Consider the following 24,538-nt stretch of genomic DNA (forward strand, 5'->3'; position numbering starts at 1 on the left):
ATTGCAAAGCAGCTATAAATGTTGTTGCTAGTGACAATTCTGCTCTCCACAGTGCAGCACCCCCCTACATCTCCTCCCTCATTTCTGTCTATCGGCCTAACCGACCGCTGCGCTCTGCAAACGACTATCGACTAACCTCTGCACTAATCTGTACCTCCCACTCCCGACTCCAAGACTTCTCCCGCACTGCGCCAACCCTCTGGAATGCTCTACCCCAAGAAATTAGGACTATCCACAATTTTCATAGTTTCAGGCGTTCCCTCAAAACAGATTTGTTCAGAGCGGCCTATCACGTTCACTAATCACAGTTCTTCTATGTGTAAGTGTGCATTTGTAGCCCATTCACTATCTCCATCCATCCCTCACTCCCTCAAGATGGCTGGACCATCATTGTAAATACTCCATTGTAAATACACACCTGTACTTTGTATCTCCCCCACCTCATTGTAGATTGTAAGCTCTCACGAGCAGGGTTGTCTTATTTTGCTTTAATTATTGTATTGTTAACGTTGTTACTTATGACTTGTGTTTTGAAACTGTTAAACTGTAAAGCCCGAAGGAATATGTTGGCGCTATATAAATAAAAATTATTATTATTATTAATTACAGTTGATGAGGAGCCATAAAGCGTGAGATTTGCCCCTTTATCCTGATGAGTAACTTGTCCTCTGTATAACTTTTGGAACCCATTTTCAGTTGTAATACTGTTTGACAGCACTTTGGGGAGCGGATGCAACATTGAGCACTGTTGCTGATGGAGATATGATTATGTTCACTAAGGAGGATGTGGAAAAGTTGTGGGTGAAGGTGGATAATTGTAGTGGTGGGGGGCTGACGGCTGAGGGTGGCGATTAAGGTGGTGCTGAGGAGATTCTGATGATAGTGCAGATAAGCGGGGAAGGTGTGCTGTGATGCTGATCCCACAGAACTGGGGGGTGACCCACCTCTTGGCGTCGACAGACACGAGACAGAGACAAGAGTTATATTCAACAGGCTCCGCATTTATTGGCCGCTCTTCTGACGACAAGCACACTTCTTGACAAGAATGTTACACAGTTCCTTTGTTCACAGGGCCAAGTACCTTCATTTATTGAATGTCACCGTCATGGTGTCCTTCATGGCTCTTTCCACCGTGGCTGCCCTAGGCCAATCCATCACGGCGTTTCACTCTTTGAAGTACACCGAACACCTGGTACTCACAGGCTGTCTCTGTCTGCAACCGCTGTCTTTTAGGGTCACCCCCCGTGACCGTCTCCACTGTCAGTTAGTCTCTGTAGGGGTATTCCACTTTCCTTCCTACAGAAGGTTCTCCTCTCTAGTGAGCTCCCTGGGCTGACTGAAGTTTCTAGAAGCTTACCTCAGGATTTATACTCTCAGCCCAGGTAGCCCTGCCCACTGTCACCTGACAGGGACCTCCGACCGATGAGAGTGACCTTGACCTCTGGCAGTTATGTAACACTCTCTTGACAGCTACATAACCACCCTTTGTCAGCTCATCACTGCCCTCTAATGGTCACTCTCATTACGGCACCCTATTTTTTTCATCTGAGTGCCTCTGTCAGGTCAACCTCCACACATAATCACCACCTGTTGGAAGAAACATAGCTAATGCCCAATTGTGAAAGTGTAAACACCTCAGTGTGCCATGAAAGACATATACTTCCCCTGTAATTAGTTGCTGCTTGTGTTATCTCAGAAAAGGAGAGAAATTATGGAGTCTGTGTATCTGGAAGGTGGCCAGGTTGGTAGTTGTGGCAACTGGCTGTACGGTTCTCACACCCTGACGCCCCACATATGAAATATAATATCTTTCCTGCTTCATGTGCAGCTTGTGCAGCACAGAAGAACACTCACATTCACTGCCAGAGTCCTCTCGGCTGCAATCACTCTGGTTCTGCATCCATGAACTTCCCAAACCACTTCAGAGTCAATGTCTTTTTCCAACAGTTTAACTTTTTCTGAGCAATAGGGTATCCATCACACATGCAGCACCATCTACACAGAGTGTCATTTCCTTAGCATTCCCTGATTCTCTTGCAGTCTCTTTCTCCTTCCGGCAATCCATGCCTTGTTTTGGTACAATATCTGTCCCACTCCTAGACAATCCCTGTCCAGCTTCAGGACAATCCCTGTCCCGTTCATGCTCCAGGCCCACCAGCTTCCTACCATTCCCAGGTCCGACTTCAATAGGAAAAGGTGCCAGGTTTGCCAGCTCAGTTTCACCTGCCCCAGTCGTAGACCCTGGATCCTCTTCGCGTTTGTCTCTGTTCTAGCCGGTGACTGCCTGCACGTTCCTCAGCCTGAGGCCCTTTCCTGCCATAGCAGCTTTAGCCCCATGGCTGGCAAACTGTCCTTTCTCACTGTTCACTGCTCCATCCTGACTGCACTCAGACGTAAGCAGGAAGTGCCATCCTATATCTCACTGCTCTGTGTTGCCCTGCTCTGTAGCCCCTCCCAACAGGAAAACCCCTATGCTAACTAATCCTAAACTAGTAATCCTATTCCCTCTATTTAATGTGCCCCATCAATCTAACCCCACTATTTTCCTATAGTAACTTCTATACTATCCCTACTTCTACACATATTAAATACATCACAATACAGTACACAAACAGTACAGCACATTACACTAACATTAGCAAACGACAGGTGCCGCACGTAAGACAGATGTACAGTATCCACAGGGGGAAAGAGACCTGACAGACCCTGTCACCTCCTTACATATCTTCAAGTAAGGTTAAGCACATGGCATAATTTCTCAAAAGGCAGAGAAGTTCACTAAGTAGTTCAGCAACGACTGCAGCAACGACTGCATCACCAGTACGTTGACCAAATAGGGATTGAGTTGGCACACAGGTAAATAATTAGGAATATCATCCTATTTTATACAATCAGAGGTAAATATTTGCTTATGTAACAGAGTATAACAAACAGTAATTGTGGATTATGATGTAACTGACCATGTATACACTTGAGGATATGGCCTGATTACCACAAATGCAAACAAAAGGAGAAAGGGCACGATGACAACTTGAGCCTTGCTCATATTGCCTCATTCCACACTCGTTCTTTGATGACAAAATCTCCTCAGGACCCTGATCTGTTTAACATGTTCTGTACACCACATACAGTGGAATGTAAAAGTTTGGGCACCCCTGGTCAAAATTACTGTTATTGTGTATAGCTAAGCAAGTTGAAGATGACATGATCTTTAAAAGGCCTAAAATTAAAGATAAAACACATCCTTTGTATTTGAGCCCCCAAAAATATTATAATGTTTTACATTATAAAAATTACAAACAGGAAAATGGACTGATGCAAATGTTTGGAGACTCTTGGAGATTTGTGTGCTCAGATAAGTTTGACCAAGGTTTTGGACCTTAATTAGCCTGTTAGGATTATGGATTGTCCACTATCATCAATCGGAAAGACCAAGTGATGCAAATTTCCCAGTTTCATAAAAACACAAACTCCTCTAACCTTGTGCCAAAAACAGCAGCCATGGGTTATTTTAAGCAGCTGCCTAGGACTCTGAAAATGAAAATGATGAAGGCTCGCAAAGCAGGGGAAGGCTATAAGAAGATAGCAAAGCGTTTTCAAGTTGCCCTTTCTTCAGTTCAAAATGTAATTAAATGGGTTTTCCCACAAACAAAAGTTAATTTTAATCAATAGATCTCAGAAAAATAATACATTCCACAATTGAATTTGCTTAAATAAAATGTTCTTGCTCTGAGATAATCTTACAAATGTGCGCCTGCTGTGTACTGTGTAATGGCTGTGTCTGACCGTACAGGAACATGGTACGATCATACCACAGGACCTGGGCAGGGTCAGGAGAAAAAAAGTATACAGTATTACAGCATGGGATCAAAATGATTCTTTATTTGAAGTAAACCATTGTTTAAAAACGAGCAGGAAAATGTTTTACTTCACAAAAATAATCAGCTGTGATCCCCTGCTATAATGTCTGTATACTCTTTTGCTTCCTCCCCTGCCCAGGAGATGTGGTGTGATCAAACCATTTTCTTGTACAGTGAGACACAGCCATTACACAGTACACAGCAGGGGCACATTTATAAGATTATCTCAGCACACGAATATTTTATTTGAACAAATCCAATTGTGAAAGTTATTTTTCCAAGATCTATTGATTAAAATCAACCTTAGTTAGTGGGAAAACCCTGTTAAGAAATGGCAGGTAATTGGAACAGTTGAGGTCAAGATAAGGTCTGGAAGACCAAGCAAATTTTCAGTGAGAGCTGCTCTTGGATTGCTAGGGAGACAAATTAGAACTTCTGCTTTACTTGACCTTTATACAGATTTAGCAGATTGTGGCACATTGTTCTAATGTTCAAAGACATCTGCACAAATATGACCTCCATGAAAGTCATCAAATGAAAACCTCTCCTGAGATCTCATCATAAAATTCAGGGTCAGAAGTATGCAAAAGAACATCTAAACAAGTGTGTTGCATTTTGAAATCAAGTCCTGTTGACCAATGAGGTTATAATAGAACTCTTTGGCCACAGTGATCAAGGGAATGTGTGGAAAAAAAAGGGTATAGAATTTCATGAATTTTCATGAAAAGAACATCTCGACAACCATTAAGCATGGGGGTGGATCAATCATGCTTTGGGGTTGTGTGGCAATCAATAGCATGGAAACATTTCATGGGTAGAGGGAATAATGGATTTAATGAAATTTCAACATATTCTTGATGCAAACATAACACTATCTGTAAAAAGCTTTAGTTGAAAAGCTGATGCTTCTACAAATTGTTAATGATCCTAAACACACGGCAAAATAATCCACAATAGATGACATCAAAAGGTGCAAGCTGAAAGTTTTACAATTCCCTCACAGTTCTCTGATCTGAATATCATTGAAAATCTGTAGCTAGAGTTCAAAATAGCAGTGCATGCAAGATGACCCAGGAAACACACACCTGGAAGAATTTTACAAGAAAATTTTGATGAAATTCCCTCAAACAAGAATTGAAAGACTCTTGGATTGCTACAAAAAGCATTTACAAGTTGTGATAATTTCAAAAATTGCTGCCATGTACTAACCATGCAGGATGCCCAAACTTTTGCTTTGGCCATTTTCCTTTTTTGTAGTTTTTAACCCATTAACCCCCGGAGCTTTTTTTGCATTTTTGTTTTTTGCTCCACTTCTTCTCAGAGCCATAACTTTTTTTATTTTTCCATCAATATGGCCATGTGAGAGCTTGTTTTTTGCAGGACGAGTTGTACTTTTGAACGACACCATTGGTTTTACCATGTCTTGTACTAGAAAGCGGTAAAAAAAATTCCAAGTGAGGTGAAATTGCAAAAAAAGTGCAATCCCGCACTTCTTTTTTGTTTGGCTTTTTTACTAGGTTCACTAAATGCTAAAACTGACCTGCCATTATGATTCTCCAGATCATTATGAGTTCATGGACATCAAACATGTATAGATTGTTCTAGGTTCTTTTTTATCTAAGTGGTGAAAAAAGTTTGTTAAAAAAAATTTGTGCCATTTCCGATACCTGTAGCGTCTCCATTGTTCGTGATCTGGGGCTGGGTGAGAGCTTATTTTTTGCATGCTGAGCTGATGTTTTTATTGATACCATTTTGGTGCAGATGCTATCTTTTGATCGCACATTATTGCATTTTAATGCAGTGTCACTGCGACCAAAAAAAACATAATTCTGGCATTTTGACTTTTTTCTTGCTATGCCATTTAGCAATTATTATTATTATTATTATTATTTATTGTTATAGCGCCATTTATTCCATGGCGCTTTACATGTGAGGGGGGTATACATAAAAACAAGTACAATAATCTTAAACAATACAAGTCATAACTGGTACAGGAGGAGAGAGGACCCTGCCCGCGAGGGCTCACAATCTTCAAGGGATGGGTGATAATACAGTAGGCGAGGGTAGAGCTGGTCGTGCAGCGGTTTGGTCGATCGGTGGTTACTGCAGGTTATAGGCTTGTCGGAAGAGGTGGGTCTTCAGGCTCTTTTTGAAGGTTTCGATGGTAGGTGAGAGTCTGATATGTTGTGGTAGAGAGTTCCAGAGTAGGGGTGATGCGCGAGAGAAATCTTGTATGCGATTGTGGGAAGAGGAGATAAGAGGGGAGTAGAGAAGGAGATCTTGTGAGGATCGGAGGTTGCGTGCAGGAAAGTACCGGGAGACGAGGTCACAGATGTATGGAGGAGACAAGTTGTGGATGGCTTTGTATGTCATGGTTAGGGTTTTGTAATGGAGTCTCTGGGCAATTGGGAGCCAGTGAAGGGATTGACAGAGGGGAGAAGCTGGGGAATAGCGGGGGGACAGGTGGATTAGTCGGGCAGCAGAGTTTAGAATAGATTGGAGGGGTGCGAGAGTGTTTGAGGGGAGGCCGCAGAGCATGAGGTTGCAGTAGTCAAGGCGAGAGATGATGAAGGCATGGACTAGGGTTTTTGCAGATTCTTGGGTGAGGAATGAACGGATGCGTGAAATATTTTTGAGTTGAAGTCGGCAGGAAGTGGAAAGGGTTTGGATATGTGGTTTGAAGGAGAGATCAGCATCAAGGATTACTCCGAGGCAGCGAGCTTGTGGGACTGGGGAGAGTGGGCAGTCATTTACTGTAATTGATAGGTTCGTAGGGGGGGTCACGTGAGATGGGGGAAAGATGATGAATTCTGTTTTGTCCATGTTGAGTTTCAGATATCTAGTGGAGAAGAAGGATGAAATAGTGGACAGACATTGAGGGATTCTGGTTAGTAGGGAGGTGATATCTGGTCCAGAGATGTAGATCTGTGTGTCATCAGCATAAAGATGATACTGAAAGCCATGAGATTCTATGAGCTGTCCCAGGCCAAAGGTGTAAATAGAGAACAGCAGGGGCCCTAGGACTGAACCTTGTGGGACTCCGACAGATAGGGGGCGAGGTGAGGAGGTGGTGTGTGAGTGGGAGACGCTGAATGTCCGGTCTGTTAGGTATGATGAGATCCAGGAGAGGGCCAAGTCTGTGATGCCGAGGGATGAGAGGGTCTGTAATAATAGGGAATGGTCCACTGTATCAAAGGCAGCCGACAGGTCCAGGAGGAGGAGGACAGAGTAGTGTCGCTTGCTCTTGGCAGTTAAGAGGTCATTGGTGACCTTAGTAAGGGCAGTTTCAGTGGAGTGGTGTGACCGGAAGCCAGATTGTAAGCGGTCGAAGAGGGAGCAAGAAGAGAGATGGGAGGACAGTTCAAGGTAGACGTGTTGTTCCAGTAGCTTGGAGGCGTATGGGAGAAGTGATATAGGGCGATAGCTAGATACAGAGGATGGGTCAAGAGAGGGCTTTTTGAGGATAGGTGTGATGGAGGCATGTTTAAAGCTTGAGGGGAAAACACCAGTTGTTAGTGATAGGTTGAAGAGATGGGTTAGGGTTGGGATGAAGACTGTGGTGAGGTTTGGGATGAAGTGGGATGGGATCGGGTCGAGTGCACAGGTGGTGAGATGTAATCAGGTTAATCCTTTTTTTTATTGATAGATCGGGCGATTCTGAATGCGGCGATACCAGATATGTTTATGTTTGATTTTTTTATTGTTTTATTTTGAATGAGGTGAAAAGGGGGTGATTTGAACTTTTATTTTTAATTTTTTTTTTATATTTTTAAAAACATTTCTTTTTACTTTTGGCATGCTTCAGTAGTCTCGATGGGATACTATAAGCTGCCTCTACCCGATCGGCTCTGCTGCATACAGTGGGTAAAAAAAGTATTTAGTCAGTCAGCAATAGTGCAAGTTCCACCACTTAAAAAGATGAGAGGCGTCTGTAATTTACATCATAGGTAGACCTCAACTATGGGAGACAAACTGAGAAAAAAAAATCCAGAAAATCACATTGTCTGTTTTTTTTTCATTTTATTTGCATATTATGGTGGAAAATAAGTATTTGGTCAGAAACAAAATTTCATCTCAATACTTTGTGATATATCCTTTGTTGGCAATGACAGAGGTCAAACGTTTTCTGTAAATCTTCACAAGGTTGCCACACACTGTTGTTGGTATGATGGCCCTTTCCTCCATGCAGATCTCCTCTAGAGCAGTGATGTTTTTGGCTTTTCGCTTGGCAACACGGACTTTCAACTCCCTCCAAAGGTTTTCTATAGGGTTGAGATCTGGAGACTGGCTAGGCCACTCCAGGACCTTGAAATGCTTCTTACGAAGCCACTCCTTTGTTGCCCTGGCGGTGTGCTTTGGATCATTGTCATGTTGAAAGACCCAGCCACGTTTCATCTTCAATGCCCTTGCTGATGGAAGGAGGTTTGCACTCAAAATCTCACGATACATGGCCCCATTCATTCTTTCATGTACCCGGATCAGTCGTCCTGGCCCCTTTGCAGAGAAACAGCCCCAAAGCATGATGTTTCCACCACCATGCTTTACAGTAGGTATGGTGTTTGATGGATGCAACTCAGTATTCTTTTTCCTCCAAACACGACAAGTTGTGCTTCTACCAAACAGTTCCAGTTTGGTTTCATCAGACCATAGGACATTCTCCCAAAACTCCTCTGGATCATCCAAATGCTCTCTAGCAAACTTCAGACGGGCCCGGACATGTACAGGCTTAAGCAGTGGGACACGTCTGGCACTGCAGGATCTGAGTCCATGGTGGCGTAGTGTGTTACTTATGGTAGGCCTTGTTACATTGGTCCCAGCTCTCTGCAGTTCATTCACTAGGTCCCCCCGCGTGGTTCTGGGATTTTTGCTCACCGTTCTTGTGATCATTCTGACCCCACGGGGTGGGATTTTGCGTGGAGCACCAGATCGAGGGAGATTATCAGTGGTCTTGTATGTCTTCCATTTTCTAATTATTGCTCCCACAGTTGATTTCTTCACTCCAAACTGGTTGACTATTGCAGATTCAGTCTTCCCAGCCTGGTGCAGGGCTACAACTTTGTTTCTGGTGTCCTTTGACAGCTCTTTGGTCTTCACCATAGTGGAGTTTGGAGTCAGACTGTTTGAGGGTGTGCACAGGTGTCTTTTTATACTGATAACAAGTTTAAACAGGTGCCATTACTACAGGTAATGAGTGGAGGAAAGAGGAGACTCTTAAAGAAGAAGTTACAGGTCTGTGAGAGCCAGAAATCTTGATTGCTTGTTTCTGACCAAATACTTATTTTCCACCATAATATGCAAATAAAATGGAAAAAAAACAGACAATGTGATTTTCTGGATTTTTTTTTCTCAGTTTGTCTCCCATAGTTGAGGTCTACCTATGATGTAAATTACAGACGCCTCTCATCTTTTTAAGTGGTGGAACTTGCACTATTGCTGACTGACTAAATACTTTTTTTCCCCACTGTAGAGGCGATGATCAGATCACCTCTCTATAGCATAATTGCTCACTTGCTATGAGCACCGACCACTGGGTGGCGCTCACAGCAAGCTGGCACTGACAACCATAGAGGTTTCCAGGAGATCTCTGGCTATCATGCAAATGAACTGGCTGAGCCAGGAAAGATGTGGGCTCAGCGCCGGAGCCCACTTCAAAGTGAGGGAGTCCGACAACAGCGTACTATTACACCTGATGTCGGAAAGGGGTCGGAATTGTGGTCTATAAGTAAGATACAAATATATATATATATATATATATATATATATATATATATAGTATATATAGCGTGGAAAAAACAAAGGCAATGTATCATCTTTAACTTCTGGCCTTTTAGAGATAATTTCATCTTTAACTTGATTATTTGTTCACCATAACGGTAATTTTAATCAGGATACCAAAACTTTCACCTGTCACTATACTCATTATTATTGTCATCAACATCCCTCACTCAGCTGAAAGTTTACTCAGTGTGGAAAATGCCCCGAGGTCCATCCATCCTGTCTGACTCACAATTCTAGATTTGTCATGCCATAGAATGCCACCAATACCACCACAACTAACAGAACGAGCAACACGGCTACGTATTTGACTTTTATCTTTTATCTAGGTAGTGGATTTTCTGAGCTTTTATTAAAAGGCTTTATTATTTTGCTAATAGTGTATTCACTTTTAATTGATCACTTAGATCAATGCAGATGTAGAAGTATTTTGAAATAATATTTATGTGTGTATTGGAAATCATGAGCATCATAAAAAGAAGAAAAGGCAGTTGTTAAAGGTTCTTACCTGTTCCATTAATTTGATTCCCATCAGCTCTTCTCCAGCTCAGTTCTGGGATTGGGATACCTATGGTGCCACATCGTAGTAAGACTGTGCTGCCAATCATTGTCTTGAGCTTTGCCACAGAAGTTTGAATTACAGGACTCTGACATTTCCTCAACTCCACTTGATTGAATGGTACTCCAGCAAGGCTGCGTGGTGAATAGCACTTTAGGCGAGGCTCTATGAAAGCTACTGATGGAGATGGGAAGTTGAGAAAATGAACCATTTCATACAGGCTGCAATCACATAACCAAGGGTTGTCCTGTAGACCTGAAAATAAAAGGATATTTTTATTTGTAGCATTTGCTTTACATCTTTTTCATTACCCAATCACAAACTTTTCTTATTAATTAACTTTTTATGTAGTTTTATTAACTGGAGAATCTGTACACTCAAAAACAGACACTGTATACTAATATCATGGTAAAATTGTAATTTTATTCGATACAATATCATAACAGTTCCATAAAACAAACACTAATGAGAATGTAAAGGGTGGCTAGGGTTCAGGTTGTAAGGAGCACAATACATACATCAAAAAAATGGAAAAAAAATCTACTTCAATTACATGTAAAGAATTGCACATTGTCTAGAGAACCAAGTACATGCGCAACAGCAAAGAGTCAAGTGTTCATACCCAATAAATATGTAGTGTGAAACTAGCAAACCCTCTGCACACTGACGTTTGGGGAAATGACTATGCCAATATGCAATTCATTAAATAAGCAATTTCAGCTCAAACATTTCTGTGCCTTGTCAGGCTGTTTGCTGTTGTTTATTTACAATGAAGGATTCATCCTCAGGACTAGAGTTGAGCGACTTTTGGTTTTTTAGGGTCGCGTTTCATTTCGTGAAACCCGACTTTTCCAAAAGTCGGGTCGAGCAAGATCGTCCGATTATAGGGAAAAGTCGGGGTCGTACCGAAACACGAAACCCAATGTAAGTCAATGGGGAATAAAAGTCGGCAGTGAGAGGAGGACAGGAAACACACCAACAGTGCCCATTTGAATGCCAAAAGCATCAATTCTTCTTACTTAAGCTTGTCAACCTTAATTAACTTCATAATACAAGTTACGCACTGAAAAATGGGGGTTATTTGGCTACAGTTGTGGGGGGGAGGGCTGGCTCCAGGTTTTCATGTGCCCTGGGCGAAAGAGCGCCCCTTTAACACATACCACAACTCATCATGCTCCGATACGGCAGAGAAATAGCGGTATAGTACAATGAAAAATACTTCACTTTTTACATCTCATGACAAGGCCCATCTATTTCTCCATACAGAATCATTGGTCCCATATAATGTTTGAAACAGTATATGATGAGCTCCACATAATGCTACAGTATATGTTGGTCCCCATGGATGAAGCTCCACTGTCTTATGGGCCCAAATAATGCTCCAAACATAATGGGCCCCATTTCTAATGCTCTAGTGTATAATGGGCCCTGTAAATGCTGCTCCAGTGTCTGATGTCCACCTTTGGAATGTTCCAGTGTATGGTGGGCCCCACCTATCATTCTCCAGAGTATAGTGCTCCCCAAAAATTGCTGTCCCAACATTGAAAACAATCAAATAAGTCTCCTCGCTAGGGAATCCCTGTACTTGTCTGGACTCCTCGTCGTCCCCATCTTCCATCTCACTGCACAGTATTTCAACTTTGCAAGTGCTGTGATCCTGAGCAAGCAGGGGGGGCCCACTCGTTGGCGATGGCACTGGCACAGGGCCCCTGATAGTACGGTGGTGTGTCTGATGGCGGGTGGGCCGAACCTGCACTTTCATCTGCAGCTTCCTCTTTGTCACCGTGTAAGATGGAACTGTATATGGGAAGGGTAACCTGAGTTTCATCAGGGTCAGATTCAGGCCGTGTAGCGTGCGAGGGGAATGTAGTGGTCTGGGTCAATGTACCAGCAGATTCATCGAGCAGTGGCTGGGCATCAGTGCACTTGTGTCGCCCCCAGGAGTACGGTCGCCACAGTGGCATTACCTTCTTCCTAGGGAGTGTGATGTCATGCTTGGGAGCAACGAACGATCTCTCTAGCAGGTTAACTGATTGGGCGGCGTTATTCCCACGAGTCATGACCCTCCAAACAGCGTTCGTGAAGGCAAAGTGTTTGTTTTACGTGGGCAGTATGGTTGCAAAGCTGAACCTTAAAGGAATGTCCAGAAGGGCACCACCAGGAGTGGAGCCTACGGTTAAATTCGACTCCACCTGGGAAACCTCAACCATGCCAGCTACAGAACAGATGCACACATTGCAAGCTTAATTCCGTTAACGAACGAGACTCCGTCATGCCCCGCGGTCCGAGTCCGGCTTAGTAGAGGGACACGTGAGGCTCTGGCACATGAGATTGGCCAATAACTGGTGTGTCATGCCCTTACATGTCCGTGGCTGCATGTGCGCTACACTGAAAAGGCCAGCGTTTGTCGCTTACATGTGCAGATAACCCGCTGAACAACGTTAGTGATGGGGATCACTGATTACAATTATTACCCGCGAACAATGATTTCCCAGTAAGTGCAGGTCAACCGCAGTTCCGGAATTAGGCCTAACCGTCATTCCTGAAAAAATGAAAAACTTACGTATGCAAACCACAGGTGCTATAGCTTGCTTAACAGCTCGCCAGCCGTTCTCACGCCCAGTATGGATTACACGTGATTGCACAAAGGTGAGAAAGGGTACCGTATCCCCATGTATGGATAGCGTACACATTCAAAATATATGTCTATACATCAGGAGGCAGGCTCAGACGGTGTTAGGCCCAGTATGGATTGCACGTGATTGCACAAAGGTTAGAAAGGGTACCGTATCCCCAGATAACATGTATGGATAGCGTACACATTCAAAATATATGTCTATACATCAGGAGGCAGGCTCAGATGGTGTTAGGCCCAGTATGGATTGCACCTGATTGCACAAAGGTTAGAAAGGGTATCGTATCCCCAGATAACATGTATGGATAGCGTACACATTCAAAATATATGTCTATACATCAGGAGGCAGGCTCAGACGGTGTTAGGCCCAGTATGGATTGCACGTGATTGCACAAAGGTTAGAAGGGTACCGTATCCCCAGATAACATGTATGGATAGCGTACACATTCAAAATATATGTCTATACATCAGGAGGCAGGCTCAGACGGTGTTAGGCCCAGTATGGATTGCACGTGATTGCACAAAGGTTAGAAAGGGTACCGTATCCCCAGATAACATGTATGGATAGCGTACACATTCAAAATATATTTGTATACATCAGGAGGCAGGCTCAGACGGTGTTAGGCCCAGTATGGATTGCACGTGATTGCACAAAGGTTAGAAAGGGTACCATATCCCCAGATAACATGTATGGATAGCGTACACATTCAAAATATATGTCTATACATCAGGAGGCAGGCTCAGACGGTGTTAGGCCCAGTATGGATTGCACGTGATTGCACAAAGGTTAGAAAGGGTACCGTATCCCCAGATAACATGTATGGATAGTGTACACATTCAAAATATATGTCTATACATCAGGAGGCAGGCTCAGACGGTGTTAGGCCCAGTATGGATTGCACGTGATTGCACAAAGGTGAGAAAGGGTACCGTATCCCCAGATAACATGTATGGATAGTGTACACATTCAAAATATATGTCTATACATCAGGAGGCAGGCTCAGACGGTGTTAGGCCCAGTATGGATTGCACGTGATTGCACAAAGGTTAGAAAGGGTACCGTATCCCCAGATAACATGTATGGATAGCGTACACATTCAAAATATATGTCTATACATCAGGAGGCAGGCTCAGACGGTGTTAGGCCCAGTATGGATTGCACGTGATTGCACAAAGGTTAGAAAGGGTACCGTATCCCCAGATAACATGTATGGATAGCGTACACATTCAAAATATATGTCTATACATCAGGAGGCAGGCTTAGACGGTGTTAGGCCCAGTATGGATTGCACGTGATTGCACAAAGGTGAGAAAGGGTACCGTATCCTCAGATAACATGTATGGATAGTGTACACATTCAAAATATATGTCTATACATCAGGAGGCAGGCTCAGACGGTGTTAGGCCCAGTATGGATTGCACGTGATTGCACAAAGGTTAGAAAGGGTACCATATCCCCAGATAACATGTATGGATAGCGTACACATTCAAAATATATGTCTATACATCAGGAGGCAGGCTCAGATGGTGTTAGGCCCAGTATGGATTGCACGTGATTGCACAAAGGTTAGAAAGGGTACCGTATCCCCAGATAACATGTATGGATAGCGTACACATTCAAAATATATGTCTATACATCAGGAGGCAGGCTCAGATGGTGTTAGGCCCAGTATGGATTGCACGTGATTGCACAAAGGTGAGAAAGGGTACCGTATCCCCAGATAACATGTATGGATAGTGTACACATTCAAAATATATGTCTATACATCAGGAGGCAGGCTCAGATGGTGTTAGGCCCAGTATGGATTGCACGTGATTGCACAAAGGTTAGAAAGGGTACCGTATCCCCAGATAACATGTATGGATAGCGTACACATTGAAAATATATGTCTATACATCAGGAGGCAGGCTCAGACGGTGTTAGGCCCAGTATGGATTGCACGTGATTGCACAAAGGTGAGAAAGGGTACCGTATCCCCAGATAACATGTATGGATAGTGTACACATTCAAAATATATGTCTATACATCAGGAGGCAGGCTCAGACGGTGTTAGGCCCAGTATGGATTGCACGTGATTGAACAAAGGTTAGAAAGGGTACCGTATCCCCAGATAACATGTATGGATAGCGTACACATTCAAAATATATGTCTATACATCAGGAGGCAGGCTCAGACGGTGTTAGGCCCAGTATGGATTGCACGTGATTGCACAAAGGTTAGAAAGGGTACCGTATCCCCAGATAACATGTATGGATAGTGTACACATTCAAAATATATGTCTATACATCAGGAGGCAGGCTCAGACGGTGTTAGGCCCAGTATGGATTGCACGTGATTGCACAAAGGTTAGAAAGGGTACCGTATCCCCAGATAACATGTATGGATAGCGTACACATTCAAAATATACAGTATGTCTATACATCAGGAGGCAGGCTCAGACGGTGTTAGGCCCAGTATGGATTGCACGTGATTGCACAAAGGTTAGAAAGGGTATCGTATCCCCAGATAACATGTATGGATAGCGTACACATTCAAAATATATGTCTATACATCAGGAGGCAGGCTCAGACGGTGTTAGGCCCAGTATGGATTGCACGTGATTGCACAAAGGTGAGAAAGGGTACCGTATCCCCAGATAACATGTATGGATAGTGTACACATTCAAAATATATGTCTATACATCAGGAGGCAGGCTCAGACGGTGTTAGGCCCAGTATGGATTGCACGTGATTGCACAAAGGTTAGAAAGGGTACCGTATCCCCAGATAACATGTATGGATAGCATACACATTCAAAATATATGTCTATACATCAGGAGGCAGGCTCAGACGGTGTTAGGCCCAGTATGGATTGCACGTGATTGCACAAAGGTGAGAAAGGGTACCGTATCCCCAGATAACATGTATGGAAAGTGTACACATTCAAAATATATGTCAATACATCAGGAGGCAGGCTCAGACAGTGTTAGGCCCAGTATGGATTGCACGTGATTGCACAAAGGTTAGAAAGGGTACAGTATCCCCAGATAACATGTATGGATAGCGTACACATTCAAAATATATGTCTATACATCAGGAGGCAGGCTCAAACGGTGTCAGGCACAGTATGGATTTGATGGCCCAGACTACACAGCGGAGGAGCAGGGAGAGGTAAAGATTGCAAATGCTGGGGCCCTGCCCAAGCAAGGGGGCCCACTCGTGGGCATCGGTACTGGCACTGGGCCCCTCATAGTACGGCGGTGTGTCTGACGGCGGGTGTGCACCACCACCATCAGAGACACTTGATTGCACTATGAGGGACCCTGTGCCAGTGCCCGCGCCCGCGCCCAAGAATCGGCCTACCCACCTGTCCAGGGCAACGGCACTCGCACGGTGTCGTGCGCTAGGTGGTGACCCTGGCCATGGGGGGGGAGGCAGCACAGTTAGGGAGTTTTAGAAAGTGGCATATGTTGATGTTGGACATTCAGCTGATGCAAAAGGTGAAATAGGTCAAGTCCCAGGAAGAGGTGGACCAAAGCAAGCCATTTTTCTGTCACCCTATGTGTCATCAGGGGAAGGTGGGACAAAATCCTTGGAAACCCATGCGTGGTTCATTTTAATGAAGGTTAGATCATCCACATTTTGGGTTGACAGACGGGTCCTTTTTTCTGTCAGGATTGATCCAGCTTCACTGAAGACTCTTTCCGATAGCACACTTGCAGCTGGGCAAGCGAGCTCCTGTAAGGCATATTGTGCCAATTCAGGCCAGGTGTCCAGTTTAGCGGCCCAATAGTCAAAGGGGAATGACCTGTGTGGGAGAACATCGATATGGGAGGAAAAGTAGTTTGTAACCATAGTTGACAACTGCTGTCTCCTGTCACTTTCCATCGATGCAGTATTACCAGTTGTGTGAGCGGTACTTGAAAAATCAGTCCACAACATTGTCATGAAACCCCTGTCTCCAACGCCACTTCTGCTGTGTGCACCACGAACACCTCTGCCAAGCTGCCCCCGGCCCGTATGGCTCGTGTGAGAACCATCACCGCTGCTGTGTGCTGGGAATGCCTCAAGCAACCGATTTACCAGAGTTGCTTGTTTATTAGCCAATATTAGGTCAAGGTTCTCCTGTGGCATGATGTTTTGTAATTTGCCTCTATAGCGTGGATCCAGGATGCTGGCCAACCAGTAGTCATCACCGTTCATCATTTTGGCAATGCGGGGGTCCCTTTTTAGGATCTGCAAGGCATAATCTGACATGTGGGCCAATGTTCCCGGTGTCAATGATGCACTGCGAGTGCTGGTTGGAGGAGCACTTTCTGGCAAATCCACATCCCTCCAGTCACGCACAAACCCTGTACCAGACCTTGCCACGCCAACATTTTCACTTGCCCCACGAGATGCATCCTCCTCCCCTAAGTAATCATCCCCATCATCCTCCTCCTCCTCTTCTTCCTCCACCTCGTCCAGGAGAGGTCCCTGAGCAGACAATGGCTGAATGTCATCAAGGATTCCCTCCTCCTCTTCCTCCTCATCAACATTGGCTGCAGAAGCCTGCTCCTTAAGGTGCGTCAAAGTTTGCATGAGCAGACGCATAAGTGGGATGCTCATGCTTAGGATGGCGTCGTCTGCGCTTACCAGCCGTGTGCATGCCTCAAAACACTGAAGGACTTTACAGAGGTCTTTCAGCTTCGACCACTGCACACCTGTCAACTCCATGTCTGCTCTCAAAGTGCCTGGCCATGTATCCTCCCACAAATGCATTATGGCCTGCCTCTGCTCGCACAGCCGTTCCACCATGTGCAGGGTGGAGTTCCTCCTTGTTGCAATGTCGATAATGAGGCGGTGGTTGGGAAGGTGGAGCAATCGCTGCAGCTTCTGCATACGAACGGAGAGTACAGGCGACCGGCGGATGTGCGCGCACAGTCTTCGCACCTTCTGAAGCAAGGCTGTTAACTCCGGATAATTTTTGAGGAAGCATTGCTCCACCAGGTTCAAGGTGTGAGCCAAGCAAGGTATGTGGCTGAGTTTTGAAAGGGCTATGGCTGCCACAAAATTACGGCCGTTATCACTATCTACCTTGCCTGCCTCAAGATGTACACTGCCCAGCCATGACTCAGTTTGTCGCTTCAAGTACTCGGCCAGCACCTCGGCGGTGTGTCTGTCGCCCAAACACATCATCTGCAACACAGCCTGCTGACGCTTTCCACTAGCTGCTCGATAGGGGGACACCTCGTGTGCAACAGTGGCAGCTGCAGATGGAGTGCTCGTACGACTGCGCTCTGTGGACGAGCTTTCGCTTCTGGAGGAGGAGGAGGAGGAGGAGGGTCGAACGCCTACAGCCAACTGTTTCCTATACCGTGGGCTAGGCAGCACTGTCCCACCACCGCTGTCCCCTGTGGACCCTGCATCCACCACATTAACCCAGTGCGCAGTGATGGACACGTAACGGCCCTGGCCATGCCGACTGGACCATGCATCAGTTGTGAGGTGCACCTTTCCGCTCACTGACTGCTTGAGTGCATGGACAATGCGGTCTTTCACATGATGGTGGAGGGCTGGGATGGCTTTGCGAGAGAAGAAGTGGCGACTGGGTAGGTCATAGCGTGGTACTGCATAGGCCATGAGTTCGCGGAAAGCTGCGCTTTCCACCAACCGAAAGGGCATCATCTCAAATGAGATTAGTTTGGCAATGTGGGCGTTCAAACCCAGTGTACGCGGATGAGAGACTGAGTACTTTCTTGACCTACTCATAGTGTCTGGGAGGGTGAGCTGGACTTGAGAGCTGCATATGGTGGAAGTAGCGGTGGACAGGGCGGACTGAGAGAGGGTTGATGATGGTGATGGAGTTGGTGTTCTTTCTGATGGCCTAGAATCAGTCTTTCGTTGATATAACAGTGGGATTCCCTGACTGCTGTGGCCTTGCAATGACACCTCAACATTTGCTGCTGTGCTAACCGGTGGGCTTACAGTGGGGGAAACAATGTAGCGTTGCTGACTACCTTCGTTGTGATCAGTTGCACATGTGGCACTTGAGGTTTGGTGTTGTGTCCACGCTTGCAAGTGCATGGTGTTTAAATGTCTAAGCATGCAACTGGTATTCAAATTTTTCAGATTTTTCCCTCGGCTAAAGGTCTTTGCGCACTTCTTACAGATAACCTTGGCCTGATCATGAGGATTTTGTTCAAAAAAGTGCCACACTGCACTCTTCCTACTTTGGCAGACATTTTGCGGCCTAGCACGCTGTGATCTTTTGACCCTCTGGACAAGCTGTCCAGCAACTCTTTTGATTTTTGGAACCTGTCTTTGGAGTGCTCCGGGCCTGCCAGATAACAGCTGTTGCGATGTCGATGTCTGCTGCGGATGCTCCTCATCTGAGCTATTGGAAGCAGCACCCTCTTCCCCCAATGGATGCCAATCTGGGTCAACAACTGGGTCATCCATCACCTCCTCTTCAATGTCATGTGCACCTTCCTCTGTGTCACCGTGTATGGTGGTATAGTGTGCGGGAAGGGGCACCTGAGTCTCATCAGGGTCAGAATCTGGCTCTGTACACTGCGAGGACAATGTAGTGCTCTGAGTGAATGTACCAGCAGAATCATCCATCAGCGGCTGTGCATCAGTGCACTCCATGTCAGATTCATCTTGGCCTGGGTAATTCACCATTTGACTTGATAATCCAGGCATGGTATGTGAAAACAGCTCCATGGAGTAATCAGTAGTATGGCCTGCGTCATCCTTCAATCTTGGTTGGGGTGAAGGACACAAGGAAAGGTGTGGTTCATGAACATGAGCCTCCAATGACGACTCAGTGCTTTTACTTTTTACAACTGAAGAAGAGGAGGCGATAGAGCTGGAGGCTGAGTCAGCAATGTAAGACAAAACTTTTTCCTGATGCTCTGGCTTTAAAAGCGGTTTGCCAACTCCTAGAAAACTAAGCCTTCGAAGCCTTATGGAGCCAGACGATGACGCAGGCTCAACACCTCCTGCATTTGGTCCTATTTTGCTCTTGCCACTACCATCAGATCCACCACCAACACCATCATTACCAGCTGCCAACCCCCGCCCAATTCCACGGCCTCTTCCACCAGCCTTCCTCATTTTTGGTAGAAATGTAGACAAAATCCAACAAACTATATAGTAATGTAAAACAAGGTACAAGGTGTCTATAGGACAGGGGAGATTTTGAATTTCTGCTCACACTAGTGGACACTGGACACTTTTGGATTGTGTGAGGCCCACTGAATATCTGAACGCTATGTCACAGGCTCGATGGCACAGCTGTGACCAAATTGACTAGAGGATAAGTGAGATTTTGAATTTCTGCAGACACTTGTGGACACTGGACACTTTTGGATTGTGTGAGGCCCACTGAATATCTGAGCGCTATGTCACAGGCTCGATGGCACAGCTGTGACCAAAGTGACTAGAGGATAAGTGAGATTTTGAATTTCTGCAGACACTTGTGGACACTGGACACTTTTGGATTGTGTGAGGCCCACTGAATATCTGAGCGCTATGTCACAGGCTTGATGGCACAGCTGTGACCAAAGTGACTAGAGGATAAGTGAGATTTTGAATTTCTGCAGACACTTGTGGGCACTGGACACTTTTGGATTGTGTGAGGCCCACTGAATATCTGAGCGCTATGTCACAGGCTTGATGGCACAGCTGTGACCAAAGTGACTAGAGGATAAGTGAGATTTTGAATTTCTGCAGACACTTGTGGACACTGGACACTTTTGGATTGTGTGAGGCCCACTGAATATCTGAGTGCTATGTCACAGGCTCGATGGCACAGCTGTGACCAAAGTGACTAGAGGATAAGTGAGATTTTGAATTTCTGCTCACACCAGTGGACACTGGACACTTTTGGATTGTGTGAGGCCCACTGAATATCTGAGCGCTATGTCACAGGCTTGATGGCACAGCTGTGACCAAAGTGACTAGAGGATAAGTGAGATTTTGAATTTCTGCAGACACTTGTGGGCACTGGACACTTTTGGATTGTGTGAGGCCCACTGAATATCTGAGCGCTATGTCACAGGCTTGATGGCACAGCTGTGACCAAAGTGACTAGAGGATAAGTGAGATTTTGAATTTCTGCAGACACTTGTGGACACTGGACACTTTTGGATTGTGTGAGGCCCACTGAATATCTGAGTGCTATGTCACAGGCTCGATGGCACAGCTGTGACCAAAGTGACTAGAGGATAAGTGAGATTTTGAATTTCTGCTCACACCAGTGGACACTGGACACTTTTGGATTGTGTGAGGCCCACTGAATATCTGAGCGCTATGTCACAGGCTCGATGGCACAGCTGTGACCAAAGTGACTAGAGGATAAGTGAGATTTTGAATTTCTGCAGACACTTGTGGACACTGGACACTTTTGGATTGTGTGAGGCCCACTGAATATCTGAGCGCTATGTCACAGGCTCGATGGCACAGCTGTGACCAAAGTGACTAGAGGATAAGTGAGATTTTTAATTTCTGCAGACACTTGTGGACACTGGACACTTTTGGATTTTGTGAGGCCCACTGAATATCTGAGCGCTATGTCACAGGCTCGATGGCACAGCTGTGACCAAAGTGACTAGAGGATAAGTGAGATTTTGAATTTCTGCAGACACTTGTGGACACTGGACACTTTTGGATTGTGTGAGGCCCACTGAATATCTGAGCGCTATGTCACAGGCTCGATGGCACAGCTGTGACCAAAGTGACTAGAGGATAAGGGAGATTTTGAATTTCTGCAGACACTTGTGGACACTGGACACTTTTGGATTGTGTGAGGCCCACTGAATATCTGAGCGCTATGTCACAGGCTCGATGGCACAGCTGTGACCAAAGTGACTAGAGGATAAGTGAGATTTTGAATTTCTGCAGACACTGGACACTTTTGGATTGTGTGAGGCCCACTGAATATCTGAGCGCTATGTCACAGGCTCGATGGCACAGCTGTGACCAAAGTGACTAGAGGATAAGGGAGATTTTGAATTTCTGCAGACACTTGTGGACACTGGACACTTTTGGATTGTGTGAGGCCCACTGAATATCACAGCGCTATGTCACAGGCAGAAATTGACTAGTGTATCACAAACTACAAGGTGTATGTAGAATTGGGCAGAGTAGGACTCTCCCTAGAGTGCAGGTCTGTAAGAACGGAACATGTCCTCGACTTATTCTCACAGAGTGACACAGATAGCTTCACTGTGGCTGTGATAACAGCCATTACACGGTACTGTGTGAGGAGCGTACAACGCTGTATGGTGTGAAAAAATGCACGCTCAGTACCTCAGCAGGACAAAAAAAAAAAATTGGGATTGCTTTTAAAAAAGCAGTTTGCAGCTCAGTACCTCAGCAGGACAAAAAAAAAATTGGGATTGCTTTTAAAAAAGCAGTTTGCAGAGCAGTGGGTAAACAGCAATGCAGCTGTCAGGAAGCCTTAGAAGGCAGCCCAACAACCAACACCACTGATACACCACAATATAGCCTCCCCTTGCACTGCACACACAGTGACTGGTGTGTTGTACAGGCACAATCGCTAGCAGCAGAAGCAGTTTTTATTTCTTCTTCCCTGCCTAACACTCTCCCTACAGAATCAGCAGCAACCTCTCCCTATGCTAAGATCGGCAGAAGTAAGATGGCGGTCGGCGTGCACGCCCTTTTATACCCCCTGTGACGCCCACCAAAGCAAGCCAATCACTTGCATGCCCTTCTGAAAGATGGTGGTGACCCGTGCCTATGTCATCACGTTGCCCACAGTGTCCGTGGATCCTGATTGGCTGAAAAAGAGCGCAAAACAAACTTTTGAAACGCGACTTTGGCGCGTAAGTCGCCGACCTCGTGGCCGACCTCATCCTAGGGTCGGGTTTCGTTTCATGAAACCCGACTTTGCCAAAAGTCGGCGACTTTTGAAATTTTTCGACCCGTTTCGCTCAACTCTACTCAGGACCTTATCATTGCCTGTAATACAGCAGCTACAGCAGCAGGGGCTTGCTAGTCTGACTCCGCCGCCTCCTGCGATAAGCAGCTTACTATCAATAGACGATATACATACAGAGCCTGGTGTGGACTGAGTCGACTTTCTCAGCTCTGCTGCAATGCTAAATCTAAGAACTCTGTGTCAGAACCTGTAAACTAAGTGATGCATCATTGGATTGAGGTTCTCTTTGCCTACATCATGCTGTTTTAAGATGAGGTAGCAAAAACCTGGTGATAGATTTCCTTTAATAAAAACCATTTTAAATAAAGGTACACTGATGCTAAAATAAATAATAAATAAAAATACCACAACTATATTACAGCAGTTGCAAGTAATCAAACAAGTGGTCCCGTGCCAAAGAAAAAAAAATTGAAGAATGCGGTCAGGGTTAAATGATAGTGGTTTACATTTTATAAAAGAATACAGTATGTAATGCACATACAAGAGTATACAAGGTTAAACTAGTAAGTGGGGATCAGCAATCTGTGTTTACCTTTAATTAGAGGTGAATCCTGACTCCTTGTGAGTGACGAATATTACACAGGGTTCTAATGATCAGAGATGGAAAATAGAAGAAGCACTGTTGTGGTGCATTTGAAGCATTCCTAGCAATGTGTCAAATAGTTCAGACTCCAAAAACAAAGTCTATCACGAGAATTCATTGCGGTATGGAACCAGGAGGCCCTGGATCATGGCATTCCTGGTAAAGACATATGCCTTCCTGGATCTGTCGTGTGACATCACTGATTCAACCCTACTGTGGCCTGGAAGATACACAACACAATTGCATTTAGGAAAAAAACTCTCTTACTTCGTCTTGTTATCTGATGAAAAACCTTTTTTACTTTGTCAGATGCCCTGATGAATGAAAAGAGTCGTTTTCTGAAACGCATTGATGTTTTCCTCTTTTAGGCCACCGTACCGTTGAGTCAGTGATGTCACATTCTGGATCCAGAAAGACATGTGCTGTTACCAGGAACACTACTTTTTATTCTATGCCGTAGAGTTTGCTTTTGGGGACTGACGTATTTGATACATTGAAAAAACATTTAATTTGTGCCACATCTTCCATCTCTGATCATTGGACACCTGTGTAATACCCCTTACTTGGAAGGAGTCAGGATTCACCTCTAATTATATAGGTAAGCACCGATCTCTGTCACCACGAACTAGCTTAACCTTAGATACTTCTGTATGTGCATTACCTACCCTATTCATTTATACACAGTATATCACGTTTTTTTTAAGTCATTTTACAGTGAGAGTGGTTTTCCATTCTTTGTTTTAATAAAAACATTTGTGCCATATCTACTTTACATTGGCATGATTTTACAAACATCCTTTTATGTTATTTGTATGTTAGAAGGCTTAAAAGTTTAGCAGGAAATTTTTGTTTTTTTCAAAGAAATTTACAAAATCTTTTTTAGCAATCAAATTCACTTTTGAAGTGACTTTGGTTGGCCTATACATTCAACACCTCAAAAGTGATGAGATTTTTAAAAATTCCATACCTCTCAGTATTCCAACTTTTGTCAGGAAGTTTGTCAGGTATTTCACAGGAAGTAACAAAAAAGTGAAATGAAAAATTATATATTCCTACTAAAATATTGCTTTAGTACTAAATTGTTCAATTTCACAAGGGATAAAAGGAGAAAATAGAAGAAACTACATTATTTGTTCCAATTTTCCTAAATGTAGTGATAAACCATATAAGGTCACAAGCTACTGTTTGGGCACACGGCCGG

The 24,538-nt window shown here is 44.6% G+C and overlaps 1 protein-coding gene across 1 annotated transcript in view; it reads right to left on the reverse strand.

The window, feature by feature from the left end:
* LRIT1 (leucine rich repeat, Ig-like and transmembrane domains 1) overlaps positions 1 to 24,538 on the reverse strand; it is a 74,332-nt gene that overhangs the window by 18,901 nt on the left and 30,893 nt on the right. Inside the window, exon 3 of the mRNA XM_073574829.1 lies at positions 10,144 to 10,449. Within this exon, the coding sequence (XP_073430930.1) occupies positions 10,144 to 10,449 (306 nt within the window). The remainder of the gene's footprint in view (positions 1 to 10,143; positions 10,450 to 24,538) is intronic.

The sequence above is a fragment of the Dendrobates tinctorius genome, unplaced genomic scaffold (genome assembly GCF_039654945.1).
Source record: "Dendrobates tinctorius isolate UK_male_01 unplaced genomic scaffold, ASM3965494v1 ptg000040l, whole genome shotgun sequence".
Classification (NCBI taxonomy): domain Eukaryota; kingdom Metazoa; phylum Chordata; class Amphibia; order Anura; family Dendrobatidae; genus Dendrobates; species Dendrobates tinctorius.